General features: G+C 46.5%; 1 protein-coding gene across 1 annotated transcript in view; it reads left to right on the forward strand.

The window, feature by feature from the left end:
* Window positions 1-23,822, forward strand: part of BPIFB4 (BPI fold containing family B member 4) — a 56,315-nt gene that overhangs the window by 20,757 nt on the left and 11,736 nt on the right. The window contains exons 5-11 of the mRNA XM_063144543.1: window positions 14,735-14,806; window positions 15,089-15,305; window positions 17,730-17,834; window positions 19,213-19,356; window positions 21,433-21,493; window positions 21,872-21,932; window positions 23,565-23,656. Coding sequence (XP_063000613.1) covers window positions 14,735-14,806; window positions 15,089-15,305; window positions 17,730-17,834; window positions 19,213-19,356; window positions 21,433-21,493; window positions 21,872-21,932; window positions 23,565-23,656 — 752 coding nt within the window. The remainder of the gene's footprint in view (window positions 1-14,734; window positions 14,807-15,088; window positions 15,306-17,729; window positions 17,835-19,212; window positions 19,357-21,432; window positions 21,494-21,871; window positions 21,933-23,564; window positions 23,657-23,822) is intronic.

The following is a 23,822-nucleotide window of genomic DNA, read 5'->3' on the forward strand; positions in this document are numbered from 1 at the left end:
GTGTGTGAGAGAGAGAGAGAGAGAGAGAGAGAGAGAGAGAGAGAGAGAGAGAGTTCCCTATGTGTTCGCTCTACAACTTAACTATTCCCAGTTGATGAACTGCATAAAAGATGTCTCTTGCTCACCGGTATTTGGGGATCCCCTTTGACTGAGCCAATGTGATGCTACAAAGCAGTCACATCATGTCTAACTGTCGAGGGGAGAGGAATCCGTCACCAAGGTCTCACAATTAGTGCATTTATTGTGAAGGAAAAAGAAGCCCATTTGGCTGGTGAGGAAAAGTTTTCACGGGGCCAAGAGGCAAATAGTTGTGCGTGTGTGGAACTGGCAAGAGGGGGGACAAAGATGGCGAGTGCTGGGAAGGCAACGTGCCTGAGCGGACTTGAACTGAGTACCTCCAATATCTGAGGCAGGAAGCCTGTGTGCACCAGTTGCTGGGGAACATGGGTGGATGGGTGCTGTTGCACCATGTCCTGCTTGTTCATCCCTGGCCGATGGCTGGTTGGCCCCTGTGTGAACATTGTGCTGGACTAGATGGACCCTTGGTCTGATCCAGCATCAGGGCTCTTCTGATGTTCTTATGAACAAAGTTACAAACAGCTGAGATTGGCGCCTCTAATATCAGTGGGGTGGTGAACACATTCTGGGTTTCACTCAGAACAGCAATTTACGCTATTTTCCCCATGGAGGCAAAAAGTCAGTTTTGGAGGCAGAGTTTAACCTCCCCTTTGTCTGATCTGCCCCAAATTTTGCATTTAGATAGCTACATAATTTTCTAGTGGATTAGCTATGTTCGGCATATAACAAATATTATTATGGGATTTTATTGGGGGAAAGGATTCAACCTTCATGTAGGGCCTCATGGACAGAAGTTAGCATCGCCTTTTGAGATATAGGTCCATGGCGAGTACTTCTAGTGCAAAGGCTGTGATTGGAAAAAAATGAGTGTGAAAATTTGAAGGGGGGGGAGAGGGAAAAGGAGTGATGAACTGCCTGTTGCTCCAAATATGGTTGGAAAGCCGCCAAATTTGCCAGGCTGGGAGAAAATGGGTTAAATAGCACTGGGGTGAAAATCCAGAAAGATCGGTTAAGGATTGGTGAAGGTATGAGCTCCCCTTCCCAACACCCCCGCCCCATCAATTTGTTTGTAATAAGGGCAGTTGGTTGGAGGCTTTGGAATGTTTGTGCTGAGCTGTGGCCTGCAGCTGGTGGGGGTGAGGTTAAAAGGGCCCCCTCCGTAGCCCCAACAGCCCAGAACCTTGGCCCTGGTCAATCCATCAAGTCACGGAGAGGGAATTAAAAAGGCTGTGCCCTGCCGAAGAGTGGTTTATTCAATTTTCTTTTGTTTCTACGGGGCTCTGACTTGTTCTGACAAAAATCCGGAGCAGATTCACCTGGGGGGGGGGGATCTACACAACTGCTTTTAAAGCGCTTTAAAGCACTTTGAAAACGTTTTGAAAACTGTATATGCAGTGTGTCCTGGGCCCCAGCAGTTGTCAAAACTGTTATAAAGTGCTTTAAAGCAGTAGTGTAGATCCCCCCCCCAGCTCATTGATATTGGAGCGGGAGCTGAATGAGCAATTTCCTGAAGAGCTCATATCAGCTCATATCAGCACAGTAACTTCAGCAGTATATTGACTGTTCCTTTCATAAAGCCCCCTCCTCCAACCTGGTGCCCCCTGGACATATTGAACTGCAACTCCCATGCTGGCTAGGAATGATGAGAATTGCAATCCAACACATCAGGCGGGCACCAGGTTGGGGAAGAATGATATGAAGAGCGTCTGTCACCTTTAGTTTAAGAGGTGCAACCAAGTGAGACATGAAATGAACAGAAGGAGAAAAAAGAGCCAGATGGAATTTATTCCAGAAAGGTCAGTGGACTACGTCTTGACTGTGTCACTTTTGTTCTCGGCAGGACACATTTGTGGTAAATATGACTCCTAAGCGTCTCTAGAGAAGACAGATGCAGAATGAGTTCCAAGGCTGAAGAGGACACCTCACTTCCAGCTGCCCCCTGTGACATCTTGGCTCAAGGTGCCGGCTACAGAAATAGCCTCATCTGATACTACTTTAGCTTCTCCTTACATTGCAGACCTGCTTCAGGTTCCTTCCTCTAGAACTGCAAAGCCCTTCTGTACCATCCCACACAGCTAACTTAACTCACTCAGTAAAAGATGTCCAGCATTTATACTGTGTGTGTGTTCCCTCTACTTTAATACATTTTGAATGCGCTCAAGGGACGTCGATGCTTTGCCCCATATAAAATGTCTGCCAGTTGGTAACACATCTGTGGAACAGCATCATCTGATAAGCTAATGGTTCCATGAGAATGGGTCCGCACTGCCTCTTCCTACCCCTGCTCCATCGCCTCTCTGCAATGAAAGACGAGAGGCAGCAAAAATGAATATGGAGGCTTGTTTGCAGGTCACAAAAGAGAAGGGCTAATCTGGATCAGGAGATACTGACAAGCTTGCACAGGGTAATGGGAAGTGAGGGAGGAAAACCCCCGTTAAAATCCAAAGGAGAACCCTTTTATATCTAGAGATGATTCAGGGGCAGTAGTGACTTCAGTCATTTTTACTGCTGCTTCTTAAATGAAGCGTTATCATATTACTACTTATATATACACAATTCCAGAAGAAGAAGAAGAAGAAGAAGAAGAAGAAGAAGAAGAAGAAGAAGAAGAAGAAGAAGAAGAAGAAGAAGAAGAAGAAGAAGCAGCAGCAGCAGCAAAATCCTAAATGGCAGCTTAACTGGAAAGTTTTCCTCTGCCTTCTGAAAGAAAACAAAATTGAGCTGTGGAAGGACTCATGAGGAAGAGAGAGTACAATGTACCATGTACATTGATGGTGCTATATAAATAAATAATAATAATAATAATAAATCCAAGGAACCATGAAACCCCTCCCCATCCCACACCATGCTCTAAAATACTATTACATGTTCCTCACTTCTGAGCTGGGGCAGCAATACATTTAGAGGAGACTCGAGCATTAAGAGGTCTTTGCAATGTCTATTTATTTAGAAATTGTAAAATCATAGAATAGCAGAGTCGGAAGGGGCCTACAAGGCCATTGAGTCCAACCCCCTGCTCAATGCAGGAATCCACCCTAAAGCATCCCTGACAGATGGTTGTCCAGCTGCCTCTTGAAGGCCTCTAGTGTGGGAGAGCCCACAACCTCCCCTGGTAACTGATTCCATTGTCGTACTGCTCTAACAGTCAGGAAGTTTTTCCTGATGTCCAGCTGGAATCTGGCTTCCTTTAACTTGAGTCTGTTATTCTGTGTCCTGCACTCTGGGAGGATCGAGAAGAGATCTTGGCTCTCCTCTGTGTGACAAACTTTTAAGTATTTGAAGAGTGCTCTCATGAAACAAGCCCAGTTGTTTCAGTCTCTCTTCATGGGGCTTTGTTTCCAGACCCCTGATCATCCTGGTTGCGTGTGGAAGTCTTCCATGTGGAAGGCTTCTCCAAAGATTGATCACGTATATTTTGGATTGGAACTGAAGCTAAGAGGCAGCTACTGCAATGGAAACAGCATGGGTCTCAGTATTTTAAATGTGAGTATATGTTTGTGGGCTTTAATGAAATCCACAACCTGACTCCAATTTTAGCCATGATGGCTCTAGGCTCCTTCTAGTATCTGGTCACTGCACCTAAAAAAGGATATTGCAGAGTTGGAGAAAAGGTGCAGAAAAGGGCAACTAAAATGATCAAGGGGCTAGTGAAACTCCTCTGTAGGGAAAGGTTACAGCATCTGGGGCTGTTTAGCTTTGACAAATGAAAGTGAGGGGAGACATGACAGAGCTGCACGGTGTGGAGAAATCAGATATGGAGATATTTGTCTCCCTCTCTCGCAATACTAGAACGCAGGGTCATCCCATGGATCAGAGATTCAGGACAGATAAAAGGAAGGACTTCTTTGCAGAGCGCGTAGTGAAACGATGGAATGAGCTACCAAAAGACGTAGAGGTGGTCACAAATTTGGAAGGCTTTAAAGGGGGAGGGGTCAGTTAAATTTCTGGAGGAGAAGGCTATCAATGGCTACTAGTCCTGATGGCTATATGCTTCCTCCAGTATCACAGGCAATATGCCTATTTACCCCAGTTGCTGAGGAATATGATTGGGTTCTCTTCTTGATCCTCCCAGAGTGCAGGACATGAAATAACGGGCTCAAGTTAAAGGAAGCCAGATTCCAGCTGGACATCAGGAGAAACTTCCTGACTGTTAGAGCAGTACGACAATGGAATCAGTTACCTAGGGAGGTTGTGGGCTCTCCCACACTAGAGGCCTTCAAGAGCCAGCTGGACAACCACCTGTCAGGGCTGCTTTAGGGTGGATTCCTGCATTGAGCAGGGGTTGGACTCGATGGCCTTGTAGGCCCCTTCCAACTCATAGAATCTATGATTCTATGAAAAACTTCCTGGCTGTTAGAGCAGTACGACAATGGAACCAGTTACCTAGGGAGGCCCCTTCCAACTCTGTAGGCCCCTTCCAACTCTGCTATTCTATGATTCTATGTTACTCTCACTTTGTCTTACTTGGGGGCTTCCCACAGACAGCTGGTTGGCCTCTTGTGACAGAATGCTGGTCTGATCCAGCATGGCTTTTCTGATTTGCTCAGCCAAACCATCCCTCTCTCTTCTGAAACCATTGCTAAGGTAGGCGTCATAAAAGGTAACAGACCACCCACTGACTCCCCCCGCCACAATTTGAGGATGGAGAGATCTTAAGTGGCCCCAGCAGCTCCGTCCCCACCCCAAAGACTCAGCCACGCGATCGTGCAGGATGAGATGTAGGTCCATGTTCTTTAGCTGCTGTACCGCACTGCGCTCACACACGCACACACAAAGGGACAAGGCATGTGGATAAGGAGAAATGAATATTAACCTGGCGTCTCCTCCTTCACAAAATTATCCTTTCACTACACGAAAACACAGGAAAGCGATATGCCCTCTTTATCATCTCCTGGTGTGCTGTGGGGTCATTTTTGATGCCCTTGGAATGAAAGTCTGGGCCCACCAGCCCTTCTCATAGGGCAGGTTTTACAGAGGAAAGATTATGCAGGGTTCCCCCCCCTCCTTTTAACTGGGGAAAACGAGCTGATGGTCTTTGAAATTGGTTTTGTTTAGGAAGGTTACGCTCCTTGTTGGGTAACACTTGTTCAAGTGGGGAATTAATTGCAGCTTTTATCTTGACAGGGTATTAACTGTTCAGTTTATTCGGATAAAGGTGCCATTGTGAACTAGTGGCAAATTTAATCTGTACCTGACATTTATCTTAGCATCCCTCCGAGAAAGGCTGTTGCAGTGACCGGAATTATGTGTCAACGTGGGACGTCCATCAGCTTTAATGTCAGTGGGATGGACACCACAGATCTTCTCAGAATAATCTCAGGAAAAGCTGGCCGGGTTAAGAGACAGAATATCCCAGAAATGTCACACTTCACAGGTGCCTGGTGTGGATTTCATAGTCTGGAAAAAGCTTTTATTGGCCCCAAGTTGAGATCCTTATTTTGGCATCCTTCTGTATTACTTTTTCTTTTCTTTTCTACAGTTGCTCTGGAGTTCATTCTACATAGCCTTTCATTCCCCCCACTATCCCTGAGTAGGGTGACCCTATGAAAAGGCAGACAGGGCTCCTGTATCTTTAACAGTTGTATTGAAAAGGGAATTTCAGCAGGTGTCCTTTGTATATATGAAGAACCTAGTGACATTCCCACTTCATCACAACAGTTAAAGCTGCAGGTGCCCTGCCCTATTTTAAATCTGGTCACTCTAGTATAGCTCCTGCAGCTTTAACCGTTGTGATAAAGAGGGAGTTTCACCAGGTTCTCCATATCTACAAATGACACCTGCTGAAATTCCCTTTTCTATGCATCTGTTAAAGATACAGGAGCTCTGTCCTCCTTTTCATATGGTCACACTATCCCTGAGTAGTGGAACATTTCAGATGCAGCCTTTTAAAGGGTCAATTCAATTGCCATAGGAATATATACAGTAGGGTGACCATATGAAAAGGAGGACAGGGCTACTGTATCTTTACCAGTTGTATTGAAAAGGAAATTTCAGCAGGTGTCATTTGTATATATGGGGAACCTGGTGAAATTTCCTCTTCATCACAACAGTTAAAGCTGCAGGAGCCCTGCCCTCTTTTAAATCTGGTCACTCTAGTATAGCTCCTGCAGCTTTAACTGTTGTGATGAAGAGGGGATTTCACCAGGTTCCCCACATATACAAATGACACCTGCTGAAATTCCCTTTTCAACACAACTGTTAAAGATACAGGAGCCCTGTCCTCCTTTCCATAGGGTCACCCTACCCATAATAACCTGCTGAATAAAGCTGAGCACCCTTTTATCTGGGCCATCTGACATCTCTTGTCTGGATACTTGCCCTTCCGAGAGAAGGGAACCCTGCCCTGTGAAAGATACAGGAGCCCTGTCCTCCTTTTCATAGGGTCACCCTATATACAGTGAGCAGATCGTGGAGGAAACAGACAATGCTAGTCTTTTAAAGCTTCCTGCAAAAGCAAAGGCCAATATTTGCCAAGACTCTGTCTTGCCAGTTACTTATGAACACCCAAAGTTCAGTCTCCTTCATGGGGTATATCAGTTTCTTCAGCCTCCTACCCAAGCTGGCAGGGTATGCTCCAGAGTTAGTAGCCACCAGACATAAAAGGCTATTAGGCAAGAAACTTAATGGCCTCTGAAAAACAATAGTATTTAATGTACTTTTTAAAGAGGGCGTATAAAAAAAGCAGCCAGCAAGCAGGACAACTCTATGCTTTTATGACCACTGTGGCTACAGCAACATTATTTGCTGCAGTAAATATATAGGCAGTGGAAGAAAGACACAGAGCTCCGAGTTGTGAAAAGTGCCAGGGAATTATCATGTGCACAAAGCATCTGGTAATTTGTGATGCAGAGGTACGTTTCGGCTAAGACCCAGCTCACTCAAAACTTGGCACAGAGAGCCAGGACTGAATTTGGGCCACTTGAAAATAAAATGTCACAGATAACATCATTTTTTTGTTACTGATACTTTTTGTTACTCATATCGCACATACATTTTTTTTAAAAAAAAATCCGTCAGCAAAGGCAGCAAAGAGCCTCCTTTCTCCCTAGACCCAATTCCTCTTTGGGTGACCAAATAGCCTTTTATAGATCTTCTCCAGCTCTACTCTTTTACCCAAGTGCAAGGGTAGGCAACCTTTTTAGGCCAGGGGCACATTTGGCAATTTCTTGGCACCACGATAAAATGGCTGCCACGTCTTGGGCACCATCACAAAATGGCTGCCGCGGCAAGGCAAAGGATGAAGTACTTGCCCAAAAGGCTGACAATTGTCATGTTTCTCAGAACGCTCTTACTTTCGATGGGAGGCAAATGACGGGTCTTGCTAAATAATCCACAAAGCTTTTATTAAGCAATAAACGTCTCTTCTACCTGAATAGAGTCTAAGCTCTTGGAAACGTCCCCCTAGGCAAAACTATGCAAACTAAGCAAGACAATTGTCCATTCAAGAAGAATAAGAAGTTACTTCTCAAACAACTGTAACTTCAGAGCTCCTGGTGTGGTGGCAGGTTCTGGCATAATCGAGCCGACTTTCTCACGCCTTCCTTCCGCTCCATGCGTTTCAGCTTCTGGCAGACCCTAGCATCAGCCAGCTTGTCGGGATGCTCTCCCCCAGAAGAAAGCTGACTTCCCACTGAGTGTGTAGGATTTGGCCTTGAGGAGATAAGCTCTGGAGGGGGCTGACTGCCAGCTGGGGAATCACTCCTGAGAGCTTCCTCCCTCACTGGTATAGGCTGGCTGATGTCTGGCACTGCGTCTTCTAGTTCTGAATCTGATTCTGATTAATTACCTGAAACATCTTCTCCCAAAAGAGGGGCAGTAGGGTTAGACATGACAACAAAAATACAAAGGTGGGGGTTTGACCCCAACATACTAAACAACACCAGGAAATTAATCCCAGCTTGAAAGAAAGGTCTTGATTTTGTTGTTGTTGTTGTTTAAAAAAGAGAGAGAGGTGGGCCACCTAGAAAGGTGTTTGGGGACACATTAGTGCACACGGACACATCATTGCTTACCATTACCCAAGTGGCTTAAATTACATGAAGAAAACTTGCACAAAAAGGAACCTGAAACATTATTATTATTATTATTATTATTATTATTATTATTATTATTAATTGTATTTTTACATTGCCCAATAGCTGAAGCTCCCTGGGCGGTTCACAACATGGCAGCACTTACAATTGGAAATCTTCAGATATTTAACGTAGAACAAAAATCACCAAACACTTAGATTCAACACTGTCAAATAGGCAATAGCTTTTCTCCTCTGGAGCTTGGATGCTCTGGTATTAGGAGCACATCCATGCAAAAAAACCCAAAAACAAAATAAAGAACAACTGACAATTCTATGAATTGAACAAAATTGTACGTTTCAGTTTTTCTCAGTGTTTCATTCTCCCAAACTTAAATTTGGTTCATCCAAAAAGTTATGCTTTTTTAAAATGTTCACATGAAAATCAGTATTATTTTTGTTTGCTTTTCTCCTAATAAATGTATTTTTGTACACAACTTTGCCCAATATACACATTTGTGCAAGCGATTTTCTTAATATAATGCATTTTGAATATTATTTTCACAAATGCAAGCCTGTTTGTGCACACTTTCCCCTAACGTGCACATTTGTGTAAGCATGTTTTGATTGAGGAACTCCTTTGTAAAATTCAGGGAAATATGAATGTTGAAAGATAACTGAGTTTCAGTTTGCATATTTCCTACGAAAGTCCATAATTAGGTAAATTCACATTAAAGTGGAAACTAAACAAACTTCTCCTCCATCCCTGCTATCAACAACTTATGTTAAAGCATTCCTTTTTGTGGGTACCCTTGGAGACAGGCAGTTGGGTGGAGCGTTTGTCATATCTAAGGTCTTTGCTTTTTTGTCCTCTTTGCAAATATCTCAATACTCGCATTTATTTATTTATTTAAAACATTTATATCCCGCCCTATATCATTAAGATCTCAGAGTGGCGTACAGATAAAAGCATACAGTATAAAACAATAAATATGCACAGTTAAAAACAAATTAAACCATGAACCAAGTTAAAACAATATATAATTTAAAAGCAGTAAAAGCAGTTAAAACAATGTGTCATCTTAGTGGATTCAACCATCAAAGGCTTTGTTAAAAAGCCATGCTTTTACTTGGCATTGAAATAAAATCAGCGTTGGCGCCAGTCGGGCCTCCAAGGGGAGCACATTCCACATTTGGGGTGCCACCACAGAGAAGGCCCTCTCCCATGTCCCACCATAGCATATGTTTTGCATTGGTGGGATGTGGAGGAGGGCTATTCCAACAGATCTCAATCTCGGGCAGGCATACATAAGGAGAGGCGCTCCCTCAAGTATCGAGGTCCCAAGCCATTTAGGGCTTTAAACGTCTTTACCAACACCTTGAATTCCAACCGGAAGCGTATAGGCAGCCAGTGCAGTTCCTTTAAGACCGGTGTTATGTGGTCTTTGTAAGATGTTTGCGGCCAGACAGTGAGTGGCTCTTTGAATTTTTCAGGTTGACTCAAGGTCCATCAACAACCAGGGTACCTAGCAAACCGCCTTCTCTTATATACACCCAGATGACAACTATGATCCTCAGAGGAGGCCCCTAGTGGCCATTCCGAAATGAATGTAATGCTGCCATGAAGAACCTTGGTGGCAGAGCCTTCTCTGTGGCAGCACCCACCCTCTGGAGGACCTTGTCTCGTGCGGTTCGGGAGGTGGAAAATATAATAACTTTCAAATGTCTCCTGAAGACGTACCTTTTTACGCAGGCTTTCCCTGGTCTTCAATGCGGCTAGTTTAACATTGCCTTTTAAACTTTTAACATTGTAAATTTATAATTGTGTGGTGGAACCCGAAACCACGGGTCCCTGTGGTTTGCTGAGTGGTGGTCACAGACTCTCAAGACACAATTTCTCTCTCTTTAGAAGGTTTATTACAAGCAGCACTGCAGGGTGACAGTCTCAGAAGACCTGAGGAACTGCCCAAGAATTTCAGAAAAGGTTAACATATTTATAGGGTCAGGTCCCCTCAGATACAATGGCAGAACCTTCCCACCAATCATAATACAGCTCTGCAATACAATAACCAATGAGAAGCAAAGCATTTAGGCATATACAGAGTTCAAGTACTTCTCTGACTAGAATACTATAATGGGTATTGCAGTAGTTACAGGAAATACATCTCCATCTGTTTCCTAGTTGTGGTTAGCTTGCCTTAAAAATATGTCTTACTATCTGTTTAACTGTCTGACTGTTTTGTGACATGTGGTTTCAGCATCAGCTGAATTGTGACAGCAAGTGCAACATTAAAAATAGGTTTTAATTAAGCAGGAAGCTATGAACTTTATGATGTAAAGAGCTAATGTGTTATAGAACCATTTTCCTATACCTGCGGGCATTAGGTAAAAGAACCACCCAGCTTGAACCACCCTCGACAATCTTATTGTATGGTTTTTAATTGTGCACTGTCCAGGTATCTTCAGCTGATGGGCAGTATAAAAATGTAATAAGTAAATAAATATTCCATGGAATAGCAGGCACATTTTATCCTACTGGCCGAATACTAGGGATGTGCATGGACTCCCCGATCCTCTTCGCGGCTGATCCGCAAATTGCGGATCAGGCCCGCTCCGCCCCGCCTTGATCCGCCTGGGGGCCACTCCGCTCCGCTGCGGCGGAGCTCCGCAGTGGCGAGGAGTGGCGTCAGGTAAGGCCCCCCTCCTCCCACTTACCTGTGTCCGTCGCGGCCCATCCCAGCTTCACTAGAGCCCACGGCTCAACCAGGAACTGTAGGCCCCGATTGCAGCCTACACTTCCTGGTTGAGCCACAGGCTCTAGTGAAGCTGGGATGGGTCGCGACAGACTCAGGTAAGCCCCCCCTCCCCCTTGGTCCCTTACCTGGCTCTGCTGCCATCGCCGCATGGGCGGCGGTGGCGGCAGCAGGGCCAGGTAAACCCCCCTCCCTCCTCTCCCTTACCTGCGTCCGTCCGCGGTCCTGCGGCTGCTTCAACTGAGCCCGAGGCCTCAACCAGGAAGACTAGGTGGCCTAGTCTTCCTGGTTGAGTCCTCTGGCTCAATTGAAGCAGCCACGGGACCGCAGATGGACTCAGGTAAGACCCCCCTCCCCCTTGGTCCCTTACCTGGCTCTGCCGCCGTCACCGCACGGGTGGCAGCGGCGGCAGGGCCAGGTAAACCCCACTTACCTTTTTGGCGGAGCTCCGGATCGAGGCGAAGGATCCGCCTTCACCTCAATCCGCTCCGCAACGCTCCGCGGGTCCCCCAATCCTCTTCGCCTCCGCCTTAAGGGTAGGCGAAGCCTCCCGCTCCGCTCCTGCTTCTCCTGTTCGAGGAGAAGCGGAGCACATCCTTATCAAATACTGGTGTTGAGTCCTTGCAGCACTGTGTGAAATGTTGCGGTTTTCTGGGTAGGAGCAACATGAAAACGTCCTAAACATTGAGATGGAAGAGATGTGTTGCTCCAAAACATAGGACCAGCCCTACCATTAGGCAGAGTGAGGCCGTTGCCTCTGGCAGCAGATGCAAGGGGACAGGGACTAAGGATATTGTGTTGGAGGACAGATCTCCCAGCCCAGTTTGCCCTCTCTACCCCCTAAGCTAGCCTGCTGCGTTTAGGTGCAGTGGAGGATACGGCCCCATCACAACGGCTGAACTAAAACTCCACCGCCAGTTTTAGTCAGTTTTTGTATGAGGAATAGATGGGGAGATGCTGTCTTGTTCCCTTGCCTCAGGCGGCAAAATCTCTTGGGCAGGCCCTGCGACAGCAGTGCTCCTAATCTCCAGAATCGGATCTTTCTGGATAAGTCCTGAAAGCTGGCAGCTGTTTGCACATGCGCTGTCCATAAGAGAAAGAGGATGCAGGCCCTGAGAGAGGCCCAAGGAAGCCATCTTATTGGATGGAGAATCTTTCCTGCCCCCCGCCCCCCATCCCTCCTGGCGAAGCACAAGGAAATCTATATCAGCATTCTGGAACCCAGAGGGCATTTGATACCTCTTGCTTAACACCAATTCCAGATTTACAAATAATTACTCACACCCGAATATGGCAAATCACATACTTTAAAGAACAACAACGTGACAACAGTGAGCTCATTATCTCAATCTCCTTGGCCCCGCGTTCTTGGCCTCCCACCACTTGCCGCTGATATAAATGGCCGTTGCCGCCTCTCCATCGGCAGAGCCAGACGAAGGCAAGCGCAAGGTGGCTATGGAGAACTCCCAACACGCCCACTGACCGAGAATCTCCTAACCCAGGCCGAGCTTCTCTTGCTCCAAAGGAAACACTCAGGTAAAGCAGAGTTGGGCCTCCGTATACAGGGTGAACACCTTCTGCGGAGGACTCTGGATGGTGGTTTGCTTTGCTTACTGATCATTTCTGTGGTGCTTGCAAAATGCCTGCCATTCATGCTAACCTCCCTCAATCTTGTATGGGAAAAGTCTATTGGACTTTTGGACCCGAGGAGGGCAACCAGGATGATCAGGGGTCTGGAAACAAAGCCCTATGAAGAGAGACGGAAAGAACTGGGCATGTTTAGCCTGGAGGAGAGAAGATGGAGGGGAGACATGAGAGCACTCTTCAAAGACTTGAAAGCTTGTCACGCAGAGGAGGGCCAGGATCTCTTCCCGATCCTCCCAGAGTGCAGGACACGGAATAACGGGCTCAAGTTAAAGGAAGCCAGATTCCAGCTGGACATCAGGAAAAACGTCCTGACTGTTAGAGCAGTATGACAATAGAACCAGTTACCTAGGGAGGTTGTGGGCTCTCCCACACTAGAGGCCTTCAAGACGCAGCTGGACAAGCATCTGTCAGGGATGCTTTAGGGTGGATTCCTGCATTGAGCAGGGGGTTGGACTCGATGGCCTTGTAGGCCCCTTCCAACTCTGCTATTCTATGATTCTATGGTGCTAAGAATTACGTTCCATCTCAGCAGGTGTTGGTCCTGCCAAGATGTTAGCAGTCCTGAGCTTCTCTGTCTTCTGTGGTTTGCTGGCCCCGTCGCAAAGCCAGTTGCTTCCAACAGATGCTGTCATCAGAGTCAACCAGGGCGTATTGCACAATGGTAAGTCAAAGTGTACGAAGACTGGGAAGGACTATGGACTAAGATCAGTTAGTCTAATTCCCAACTGGATTGGGCAAAAATCCACAGACAGGTGTGTTGGACTTATCACAAGTGTATTTTCTTCCTTTGGAAGTCCTTGGACATTTTATCTGAGCAGGATTGTCTAAAGAAAGAAAATTGTTCAATGGTACCTTGAGACTTCAAATACTTAAAAGGTTGTCACGCAGAGGAGGGCCAGGATCTCTTCTCCATCCTCCCAGAGTGCAGGACACGGAATAACGGGCTCAAGTTAAAGGAAGCCAGATTCCAGCTGGACATCAGGAAAAACTTCCTGACTGTTAGAGCAGTACGACAATGGAATCAGTGACCTATGGAGGCCGTGGGCTCTCCCACACTAGAGGCCTTCAAGAGGCAGCTGGACAACCCTCTGTCAGGGATGCTTTAGGGTGGATTCTTGCATTGAGCAGGGGGTTGGACTCGATGGCCTTGTAGGCCCCTTCCAACTCTGCTATTCTATGATTCTATGATTCTATAACTTATACGATAACATACGCTTTCCAACTCAGCCTTTGATGAAGTAGGTTGTTGCCCATGATAACTGATGCCATTTTGAAATAAAAGGTTAGTCTCAAGGTGCTAGTGAACACATGACTTTCTCCATTTTTATATGTATATATAAAAGACGAAGGCTTCAATTATATGCATACTTACCTGGGAGTAAGTCTACTGAATGTATTTATTTTATTACATTTATATCCTGCCTTTGTTCCTCCATAAGGAACCCAAGGTGGCGTGCATAATCCTCTTTCTCTCCATTTTATCATCACAACAACAACCCTGTGAGGTGGGTTGGGCTGAGAGTCTGTGACCGGCCCAAAGTCACCCAGGGGGCTTCCATGGCCGAGTGGGGACTAGAACCTAGATCTCCTGAGTCCCAGCCCAATACTCTAAGCACTACACTACTCTGGAATTTAATGGGATTAACCTCTGTTCATAGCACCTTACAATTCTGAGGAGTAATATAAAGTTCTTATATTCCTTCCAGTGCAGTTTTCTTCCTTCACCTTTCACACACAGTTGGTCCATTTAGCTCAATATTGTTGTCTACACCGACTGGCAGAGTCACTCCCAGGTTTCAGACCAGGGCCTTTCTGGAGGTGCAGGGGATTGGGCCCGGCAGAGCGGGGTGCTTCGTTCTTTCCCAACTAGCAGCATCTGGTTGGCCATTGTGAGTGGTCCCTCGGTTTGATCCAGCACGGCTCCACTTACGTTCTTATGTTGTGTTAAATGAGATGTTATGAAGGAGAAACAAAACAGACCCTGATGAAGCAGCAGCAGGAACTTTGTGTCTCTTGTAATGTCCGGTTCTGCGTGTAGTTGGTTCATCCAAAATGATCCAACTCCATGCAGAACTGGACTACTTGTGATTAGTAGAGCTTTTCCCACTGTGACATGCTGCATGCACAAGCTCTACTAATAAATCACAATAATACTAAAAATGCAGCAGTGAGATGCACAATTAGACTTGCCGCCATCTTTTCCCCATGTGTACATACACTCACAGCTTGTGATTTGCTTTTGCAGCTGTCTCCAACTCGATGGCACAAAGCAACGCCCTCCAAGGCGCAATGAGAGAGCTGCCGATTGGCAACGGAGGTGGTGGTGATGGTGGCCTACTAGGAGGCGTCCTTGGTGGTGGTGGTGGTGGTGGAGGAGGCCTACTGGGAGGTGTTACTGGGGGTTTACTTGGGGGTGGTGGGGGTGGAGGACTTCTGGGTGGGGTCACTGGAGGTTTGCTTGGTGGTGGTGGTGGCGGGCTTCTCGGTGGTTTGCTTGGAGGAGGAGGAGGAGGAGGAGGAGGAGGAGGAGGAGGAGGAGGAGGAGATGTTGTTGCTTATGGTGTCGGGCAGGCTACCTATGGTGCTCCTGTTGGTGCAGGTGGCAATGGTGGTGGTCCAGGCGCTGGAGGCCTGCTGGGTCAGGGAGGCCTGCTGGGTAACGGAGGTCTGCTCGGCACTGCAGGAATTCTTGGTGGTGGTGGGGGTCTCCTTGGCAATGGAGGCCTGCTGGGAAATGGAGGTCTACTTGGAGGAGGAGGCATCCTCGGCATCCTCGGAGAAGGAGGCTTACTCAGCACGGTCCAAGGACTCACAGGGTAAGGAAGGAAGGTCTGAGTCTCTCTCTCTCTCTCTCTCTCTCTCTCTCTCTCTCTCTCTCTCTCTCAATACTTGTGACAATTGGTCTGCAGACCCACGTTCAGAAAGACTTGTTAATGTGAAAGTTACCTGGGAAAGTTAGAGGGATTTCTGGTTGAATTCCCACTGTCTTAGGGCCTTGCTAGACCTCAGTGAGAATCCGGGGGAGAGGAGGGGAGACCTCACGTCATGAATAACACGAGATCTCGCCCTTATTCAGACGTGAGCCTTGACGAGCTCTGGAGGAGAGCTGTCGCGGCCGCCATTTTTTATTTTTAAAGTGGCAGGAAAGGTAAGTAGGGGTTGTTGTTGTTTTTAATTCTCCTTCCCCCGCCCCCCCCGTCCACGATGTCCGATCCCCTGCCCAATGTCCCCCTGCCCGCAATTCCCCCCGATGTCCCCTGGGCCACGATTCCCCCCGATCTCCCCGGCCTCCATTTCCCGCCCCGACCCCCATGTCTCCACCATAGCCCTGATGGCCGCAGCGCGCCTGTGGAGTGCTGCAGCCTGTCCGCCGCTTTTTCCGGCTACTCCGGTAGCCAGGAAAAGCAGCGGACCTGGCTACACACCCGCGGTCCCGGCCTCAGCCTGACCTGAGGCTGGGACTGCGGGAAGAACTGCTCTACAAGCGGTTCCTGTTAGCACGGTGCCAGGGCTGCTTGAGGCCTGGCTGAGGGCAGGATCTCCTGTGCGTCATCTGGATGCACAGGGATGAGCATGGACCTCGCACTGCGCTAACCCCTGGCCTAGCAAGGCCCTTAATCAAAAGAGCTGTAAATGTGGTGGCATCACATATTTACTGATGGACAGCTCTAGTTCTCTTCAGATGTTCATGCTAAGTTAATGTGGATGGGGTGTGGTGTGGTAGACTGTATGTACGTATGTGTTACTTTTCTAATTCACCCCATAACTAATGTGGATTGCGATAAGTTAAAAGGTTGAAAGGCTGTAGAACAGTTAAACATAACAAAATACAATGCAATGCTTCTACTCTTGATCCATGTGCCCATTTGTTTAAATCCACATAATCCAAGTGATGCAAAAGCAGGTTTCCTGAACAAACAGATAGGTCTCTGTATGTACACTTGTATGTCTGTAACCTTTCTTCAGACATTTTAAAAAACACAAGTAGGTCAGATGTAGAGCTCATGACCACAATGGCCTTCTCCCCAGATGTATTTGTTATCAGCCCTTCAAATGTCTTCAAATGCCTCAAAAAGCAAGGATTCCAGTCACACTACAAGAGCCCTCCGTGTATACAGCTATGGGGTGGGGCGGGGCGGGTGGCTGAATGCAGGTACATTGCCAGCTGAGCATGGCACTGCAATGCTATGCCCTGCCTCTAAAATCAGAAGTTGTCACTTGGAAGGTTTATGGGAGATGCACCTTGCTGCTGCTGAAAACGGTAGCCCTGCGTCTCCTCTCCCTTCAGAGGAGAGGGAAGGAGGGAGACACGGTACTGCTGTTTTGCCCATAATAACTTATTCCAGCTGGAATGGACCATTCCTTAAATCAGTGATGGGGAATCTGTGGCCCTCCAGATGTTGTTGGCCTGCAGCTCTATTAAATCTATTCTGTCCATGTTTTGCAGATTCTCAGGTGTCTTTTGTTCCATCATCCATTCATTAATGGAATTAGATTTTATTAGGGTTTTCAAGAATTTTGCTCCACTTGCACAAGTGTGAATTAGTGTTAATGTGCATTAGTGGATGTGTGCATATGTGCTAATGCACATTAGTGCAAGTGTGAATTTGTGCAAATCCCTCCCCTAAAGTAAAAAAAAAAAAGTCCGTAAGTTTGCGGAATCCGCACGACACGGAAAAAGATGCGGAATCTGCAAGGTCAGATTCATAGAAATGCAAACTCACTTGAAACTATTGTGGATGACTCCAACATCCCTAGCTAAGGCTGATGGGAGTTGCAGTCCAACAACATCTGGAAGGGCACACATTTTCTGTTACTACCCTAAGTAATTCTTGATCCAAATGGTCAGCAACCAACTGCAACATCAGAAAAGGTTTTGTGAACCGCCCAGAGAGCCCCAGCTATTGGGCGGTTTAGAAATGTAATAAATAAATAAATAAAATAAACAAACGACATCCCTTGTAAACATTACCTATTCCGTCTTGAAACCAGGAAGCTGAGTTTTGTCCACACAAGGAAATAATCCCTTAAGTTTGCATTGATCTATATTTATAAAAGCTACCTGCCTTTATTCCAATACATTCTAGTGTGGCCCAAAAACAGAACTCAGGATTGGACTGTGCAGACAAGAGTGGGCTTTTTCTGATCTCCAGCTTAAATGGGTTCATGTCCACTAGGTCTTGTTGGTTGCAAGAGATGGACTTCTCTGGGTGAGCTCACTTTCTGCTTGTTCCCTCCAGGCTACGAATTGTGGAGCTGACTCTTCCCAGGATCAACCTGAGGCTGTTACCTGGAATTGGGGTCCACCTGGATCTATATACCAGGGTAGCACTCAATGGTAAGAGGTAAGCAGGTAAATTTGGCTCCTCCAACACATGCACAGACATAAGACTTACTAATGGCAATGTCTTGAGTCCAGCTCAAGGTGTTGCTCCAATGATCGCTTTCAGAGAGTTACATTTGCCCAAAGCCTGGCTATTTATTTACCATACAGGCAAGGATGAGGAGCTGCTTGTGAGGCCTCCATTTATTATTATTATTATTATTATTATTATTATTATTATTATTATTATTATTATTATTATTATTTAGATATATCTTTAAAAATTCGCTAAAAATCAGGGCATGCTTGGATTTCCTTCAAAATGGGCATGAATAAGGATCAATGTGGAAGCTCTGATGGTGCCCATAGAATCATAGAATAGCAGAGTTGGAAGGGGCCTACAAGGCCATCGAGTCCAACCCCCTGCTCAATGCAGGAATCCACCCTAAAGCATCACTGACAGATGGTTGTCCAGCTGCCACTTGAATGCCTCTAGTGTGGCCCACTTAAAGGCCTGTATGTAGAAAAATGACAGAGATACATGCATTTCTGTAAATGGGAAAAATATTTTTAAATATTCCCCCAAAATCAGGGCATGCTCAGATTTCCTCCAAAATGGGCATGAATAAGGATCTAGGTGGAAGCTGTGATGGTGGCCAATTAGAGGTCTGTATCTGGAAAAATGACAGAGATAACTGCATTTCTGAAAACGGGGGGGAGGGAGAAATTTTAAAAATATTTCCCCAAAATCAGGGCATGCTCGGATTTCCTTCAAAATGGGCATGAATCTGGATACATTTATAAGCTCTCATGGTGCCCATTTTGATGTTTCTAACTTTAAAACTAAAAAAGTTATAGCCGTTTGACATTTTCAATGCAAGTCTATGGGGGGAAAACACGGAGCACCGATCTGGATCTGGAGCCCCGCTGCGGAGCGGAGTGGGCTGTAGGTGGATCAGCTGAAAGTGGAGTGGACCCAATCCAAAAGTTGTGGATCGGGATCCAGAGCGGATCGGGGGGTCCGTGCACAGCCCTAATAGAAATGCAATAAATAAATCCCCAGAGAGGTCCGCCTGGCGCCTACACTGTACTCCTTTCGTCGCCAGCTGAAGACCTTTTTATTCTTTCAGTATTTTAACACTTAATTTTAACTTAAATTTAAATGTTACTGTTCTAATTCTGTATTTTAATCTTATATCAATTTCTGCTGCGTGGTTTTATCCTGGTTGTGCTTTTTATACTGTATTTTGTATTTCTGTTTTTAGACTGTTGGTTGTTTTATTATGGTTTTAATTTTTGTGAACCGCCCAGAGAGCTTCGGCTATTGGGTGGTATAAAAATGCAATAAATAAATAAATAGTGAAATCAGCCCTGTATTTTTCCTTTTCTTTCTAACGCAGCCTCCTTGGTTTGCTTGATGTTGCGGTGGAGGTGAATATCACGGCCATTGTCCGGCTGACCATGGATGGCACAAGCTACCCTAAGCTGGTGATCGATCACTGCGATACACTTCTTGGGGGCATTAAAATCCGACTCCTTAGAGGGTGAGTTTCATCCAACTGTACAGACTGGCCATGGTCCTTGCTGTGTTACGGCCCTTACTAGAGGGTCTTGGGAAATGTCTGCCATGCTTGGTCTCATTATCTTCATGGGTGTTACGTGGAGTTGGTGGGTCAGCTCACCATCTTCCTCCAATTGCATATGGCCCAGGAGATGCTAGCAAGCGACCAACAACGTTGTGTCTCCCCAAAATGTTTCCCATTCCTGTAGTCTTGTACCAGCTGGGCTTTGCCCTGTTATCAGGGCACAGGGGCCATACACCAATTGGATTTGGTGCTTATTACGACTATTCATCATCCATTTCCAATCATGATTCTCGCAGTGAGATGCACAAATTAAATGAAGCCCAAACAACAAAATGCAGTGCGGGAGGGCAAATTAAAATTTCATCACCTGCATTAGAACTAAAACAAAGAACAGTCTTAACTGCCCATCGAACGGGGGCAAGCCCCGAGATCTGGAAGCAGGGGCTGGTTGCAGAGCATAGAGATCACTCCGTTCCGCAGTGGCCAGCAGCCTAACAGAATGAAGAAGCACCAAAAGACCCCCAATGACTCCTCTTAAGGAGTTGGAGGGCATATATGGAAGAAGGGGCTCCCTTAGGGGTCCTGGCTCAGGCCATACAGGGTTATGGACGTAAGCAATGCACCCGTGCTTTGAAACAAATCAGCCACCGCTGGAGCTCAGAGAGCATAGGTGTTCGATGCAGCTCATGCCAGAAATTAATCCACCTGCCACATTCTGAACCACCTGCAGTTTCTGAACAGCCTTCAAAGCATAGGTGTGCACAAGGGGTGTGCCGGGTGTGTCCAGGCACATCCTAATGTCTCAAGCAATAAGCACCAAATTGGGGGGCAATGATTAGGGATCCAGAGGGGGATCCACGTGCAGCAGGAACAGTTCTCTGGCTGCTGTGGTGCCCCCCGACAACACACCGTTGCTCCCGGCAGCAGGCGTGAAAAGAAATCCCTCTGCCAGGAGCCACACTTCAAAGAGGACGTGAGGAAGGTCCCCGAAGGCTAATATTGCCTTTTAAGCCCCTCCTTTGGCCGGGGCTTACAAATCCCCACCAGTGCTGTGGCTTAAGGAGCATCTCTTCATTCCCACCGACCCGCACTTGCCACAGCCCTCCCATGGTCAGGCAAGCTTAATGCAAAGTAGGGTATCAGGGTTTAAGAAATGAATGAATAAAAATAATAACCTTTAGTATTGAGTATTCAATCAATGTTAACCTTTATTTAAAAAATATCCCTAGGTGCACACCCTAATGAAATGTTCTGTGCACGCCCATGCTTCAAAGATGGAGGTCTCTTTTGGCCCATGCTCTGCCACTGCATGTACTTTCAGATTCCAACCCCAGCATCCTCGACAGCAGAGGTAGGCAACCTGGGGCCCTCCAGATGTTTTGGACTATACCTCAGGAACGATGGGAGTTGTAGTACAAAATATCTGGAGGGCACAAGGATGCCTGCTCCTGCCGTATGTACAGCATTGCAAGACATCCTGGACTGAAACTTTTGGATCATGCAAGGTTGCTTCATTGTTGCCCAAAAACGTCTTGCAACACTCCCCGTCACCCCCCTTCCTGCCCACACACACATGCAAGAGGAGCTGTGAAGGTCCTAAACCCCTTTGGGACGTACTGTCCACCAGAGTTTAGGGGAAGAACAGAGAGTCAACGGGAAGCATTTTGCAGTTGGAATTTAGACACAGGGAAATTTTGACAGAAGCAGGAATTTGAATGTTTTTATGCAGAGTTGGCGAAATCTGGGGTTCAGCCCTGGGAGGCTGCAGCAGTTAAATGTGGGGGAAGTATGAATCAGTATTATCAGTTACACTGATTGGTTAAGGAGCTCCTTTGCTCCCCAAATGCTCTGCTTAGAAATCTACAGATGATGCCATCCATAGGTCTCCCTTGTCAGGGGGAAATGCCTCCCCGACCTGCTCTCTGCTCAGGAGAGTGGAAAGCTCAACTCTGTTGGAAATGTCAACTGAATTTCTGGCCACTCAAGCTCATCCTTCAATTCTTTGTCATTGTTTTCTTTCCCTTTCCTTCGCAGCCTGCTTCCAATTGTGGATAATTTATTAGCACGTGTCCTAAACAAGCTTCTTCCTGATCTGGTAAGTGTTGTAATCAACGAAGACATACGTGGCCGTAAATGCAACAAGATCTGGCTCATGACAGCAAAGGCCGTCTCAGGAGGACACAGAGATAACTCCCCTTCACTAAAACCCTCACAGAACTACAGGGTATCCCTCCCCCTGCCCCTCTCTCTTGTCTTTAATCCACCACAATGTTTTCCTGCACAACCCCCCACTCCTGGAACCATTCAAGGGCTGCACACATGGGTTATCCCCTTAGCTGGCTGGAGTTTCCGGCTCAGACTTGGAGGCAATGCTTTCCCCATGAAATAATCAGGAGTCACTGTTTGCACAATTGCTTTGTTCGTTTTGCCAAGTTTTGCCACAAATGTCTCACGGGAATGTTGCCTTTTCCAGCTTTGTCCCGTCCTCGACGTTGTCCTGGGTCTTGTCAATGATCAGTTGGGACTTGTGAACTGTAAGTTTCTGTGTAGCTGCTTCTGTCTCTTCTCGCTCTTTGAGGGAGCATTAAATTGCTCCAAGGATGCCTCCCGGGGAAGAACCCAGACCAGTGTAGGGTTAGGGCTATACCTTCATAAAACGTGTGGCATCTTTGGATTCTTGCACGTGGGTCTGTATAACTTCTCCTACTGTGGGTTCTATGGGGCTTAATTAGAACAAACTTGCAAAGAATATATATATATATATATATATATATATATATATATATATATATGTGTGTGTGTGTGTGTGTGTGTGTGTGTGTGTGTGTGTGTGTGTGTGTTTGTTGTTGTTTATTCGGTCAGTCGCTTCCAACTCTTCGTGACTTCATGGACCAGCCCATGCCAGAGCTTTCTGTCGGCCATCGCCACCCCCAGCTCCGTGTCTTTACTAAACATTCAAACACAGAAATACGGCACAGTCTGTCCTTGGCCGGATCTACACTACTGCTTTAAAGCGCTATAAAACTGTTATAAAGCGCTTTAAAGCAGTAGTGTAGATCCGGCCCTGCTTTATGCAACCACTACAACTACAAATATGGATTTCTTGCTTGCAGCTCAATCCTGCTTGGTGCGCCGAGTACTCTGGGAGTCCCTTTTTGTAGACTGGTTCAACTTTTAATGCCCAGGGCAACCCCCAAGGAGTAACAAGACAGTTCAGAGTGTTAGCCCTTCAATAATATAATTAGTACAATTAGTACAATCTTGGTTTTAACAGCAACAGATTTTAGTCAACGTGGCAGGGCAGTGGCTGAATGTAATAACTAGCCAAGTGGTAATTTAACTGAGGGAGGAAATGAGGGAAAGACTTGTCATTCAATGCACTTTGAAAACTCTTTGCCAATGATTAATGATGATAGAATTGCATTTTCCATTCCTCTGGGACATAATTCCCTAATGCAGAAGGACTGGCCAAACACCTCACCCACTCCTGCTCAGAGGGCAACTGCCCCCCCTTCTGGGCCTGTTCAGAAGACACCTTAAATCCTGCTGGTGTTAAGGGTTTTGGCTAAGCTGCAGGGTTTAAGGTGTCTTGTGCGATGTGTTCTGCTCACTCGCTAACCCCAGTCAGACCATCTTCAGCAGGGTTAGCGGCTCTAACCGTGGCTTAAAGTGTCATGTATGACAGCACGGCTTGTGGTTAGTGCTAACCCCAGAGAACCACAGTTCCGCTAACCACAGAGCCTGAAGTGTCACCTGAACAGGCCCATTGTTTCCTATATATCATTCTCATCACACGCAGATGCAACTGATCTATCTATTTTTTATTTATTAATTACATTTCTATACCGCCCAATAGCCGGAGCTCTCCGGCTATTGGAGGGAAGTAGTTCCAGAACTCATGGAATGTTTTGGAGACACAGAATTTACTTGGTCTGTATCCTGATCTTCTGGGGGGGGGGTTGTTGTTTGGTTTGGGTTTTGAGAAGCAGGGCTGGTGCCTGTGCAGGAGAACTTCCTGGTGGACCATATCCTGCAAGGGTGTGCTCTGTTGGTGCCCAACCCTCTGCCACTCCTAATGACCCCCTGGATCTGAAGATCAGAGTCTGAAGAGCTAGCAATGAACAGAAGCCTGGGAGCCCCTGAAATGCCCTTCTCTCTCCTTGCAGCACTGGTCCCACTGGGCATATTGGGAAGCATCCAGTACACGGTCTCCAGCCTTCCACTCGTCTCGGGACATTTCCTGGAAGTTGATTTAAATGTGAGTCCAAGTTTGCTGAAGGGGTCCTGAGAGTGGAGTGGGCTCTGCCTGGATTTGCTCTGGTTCCCTTCTCATTTTCCTGCAGTTAAGAGAATCGTTTTTTGCTGTCTGTGGATCCCCCCATGACTGTGGGAGTGGGCTTTGAATCTACCTCATATGGCCTTCA

Source organism: Elgaria multicarinata, chromosome 1 (assembly GCF_023053635.1).
Source record: "Elgaria multicarinata webbii isolate HBS135686 ecotype San Diego chromosome 1, rElgMul1.1.pri, whole genome shotgun sequence".
Taxonomy (NCBI): domain Eukaryota; kingdom Metazoa; phylum Chordata; class Lepidosauria; order Squamata; family Anguidae; genus Elgaria; species Elgaria multicarinata.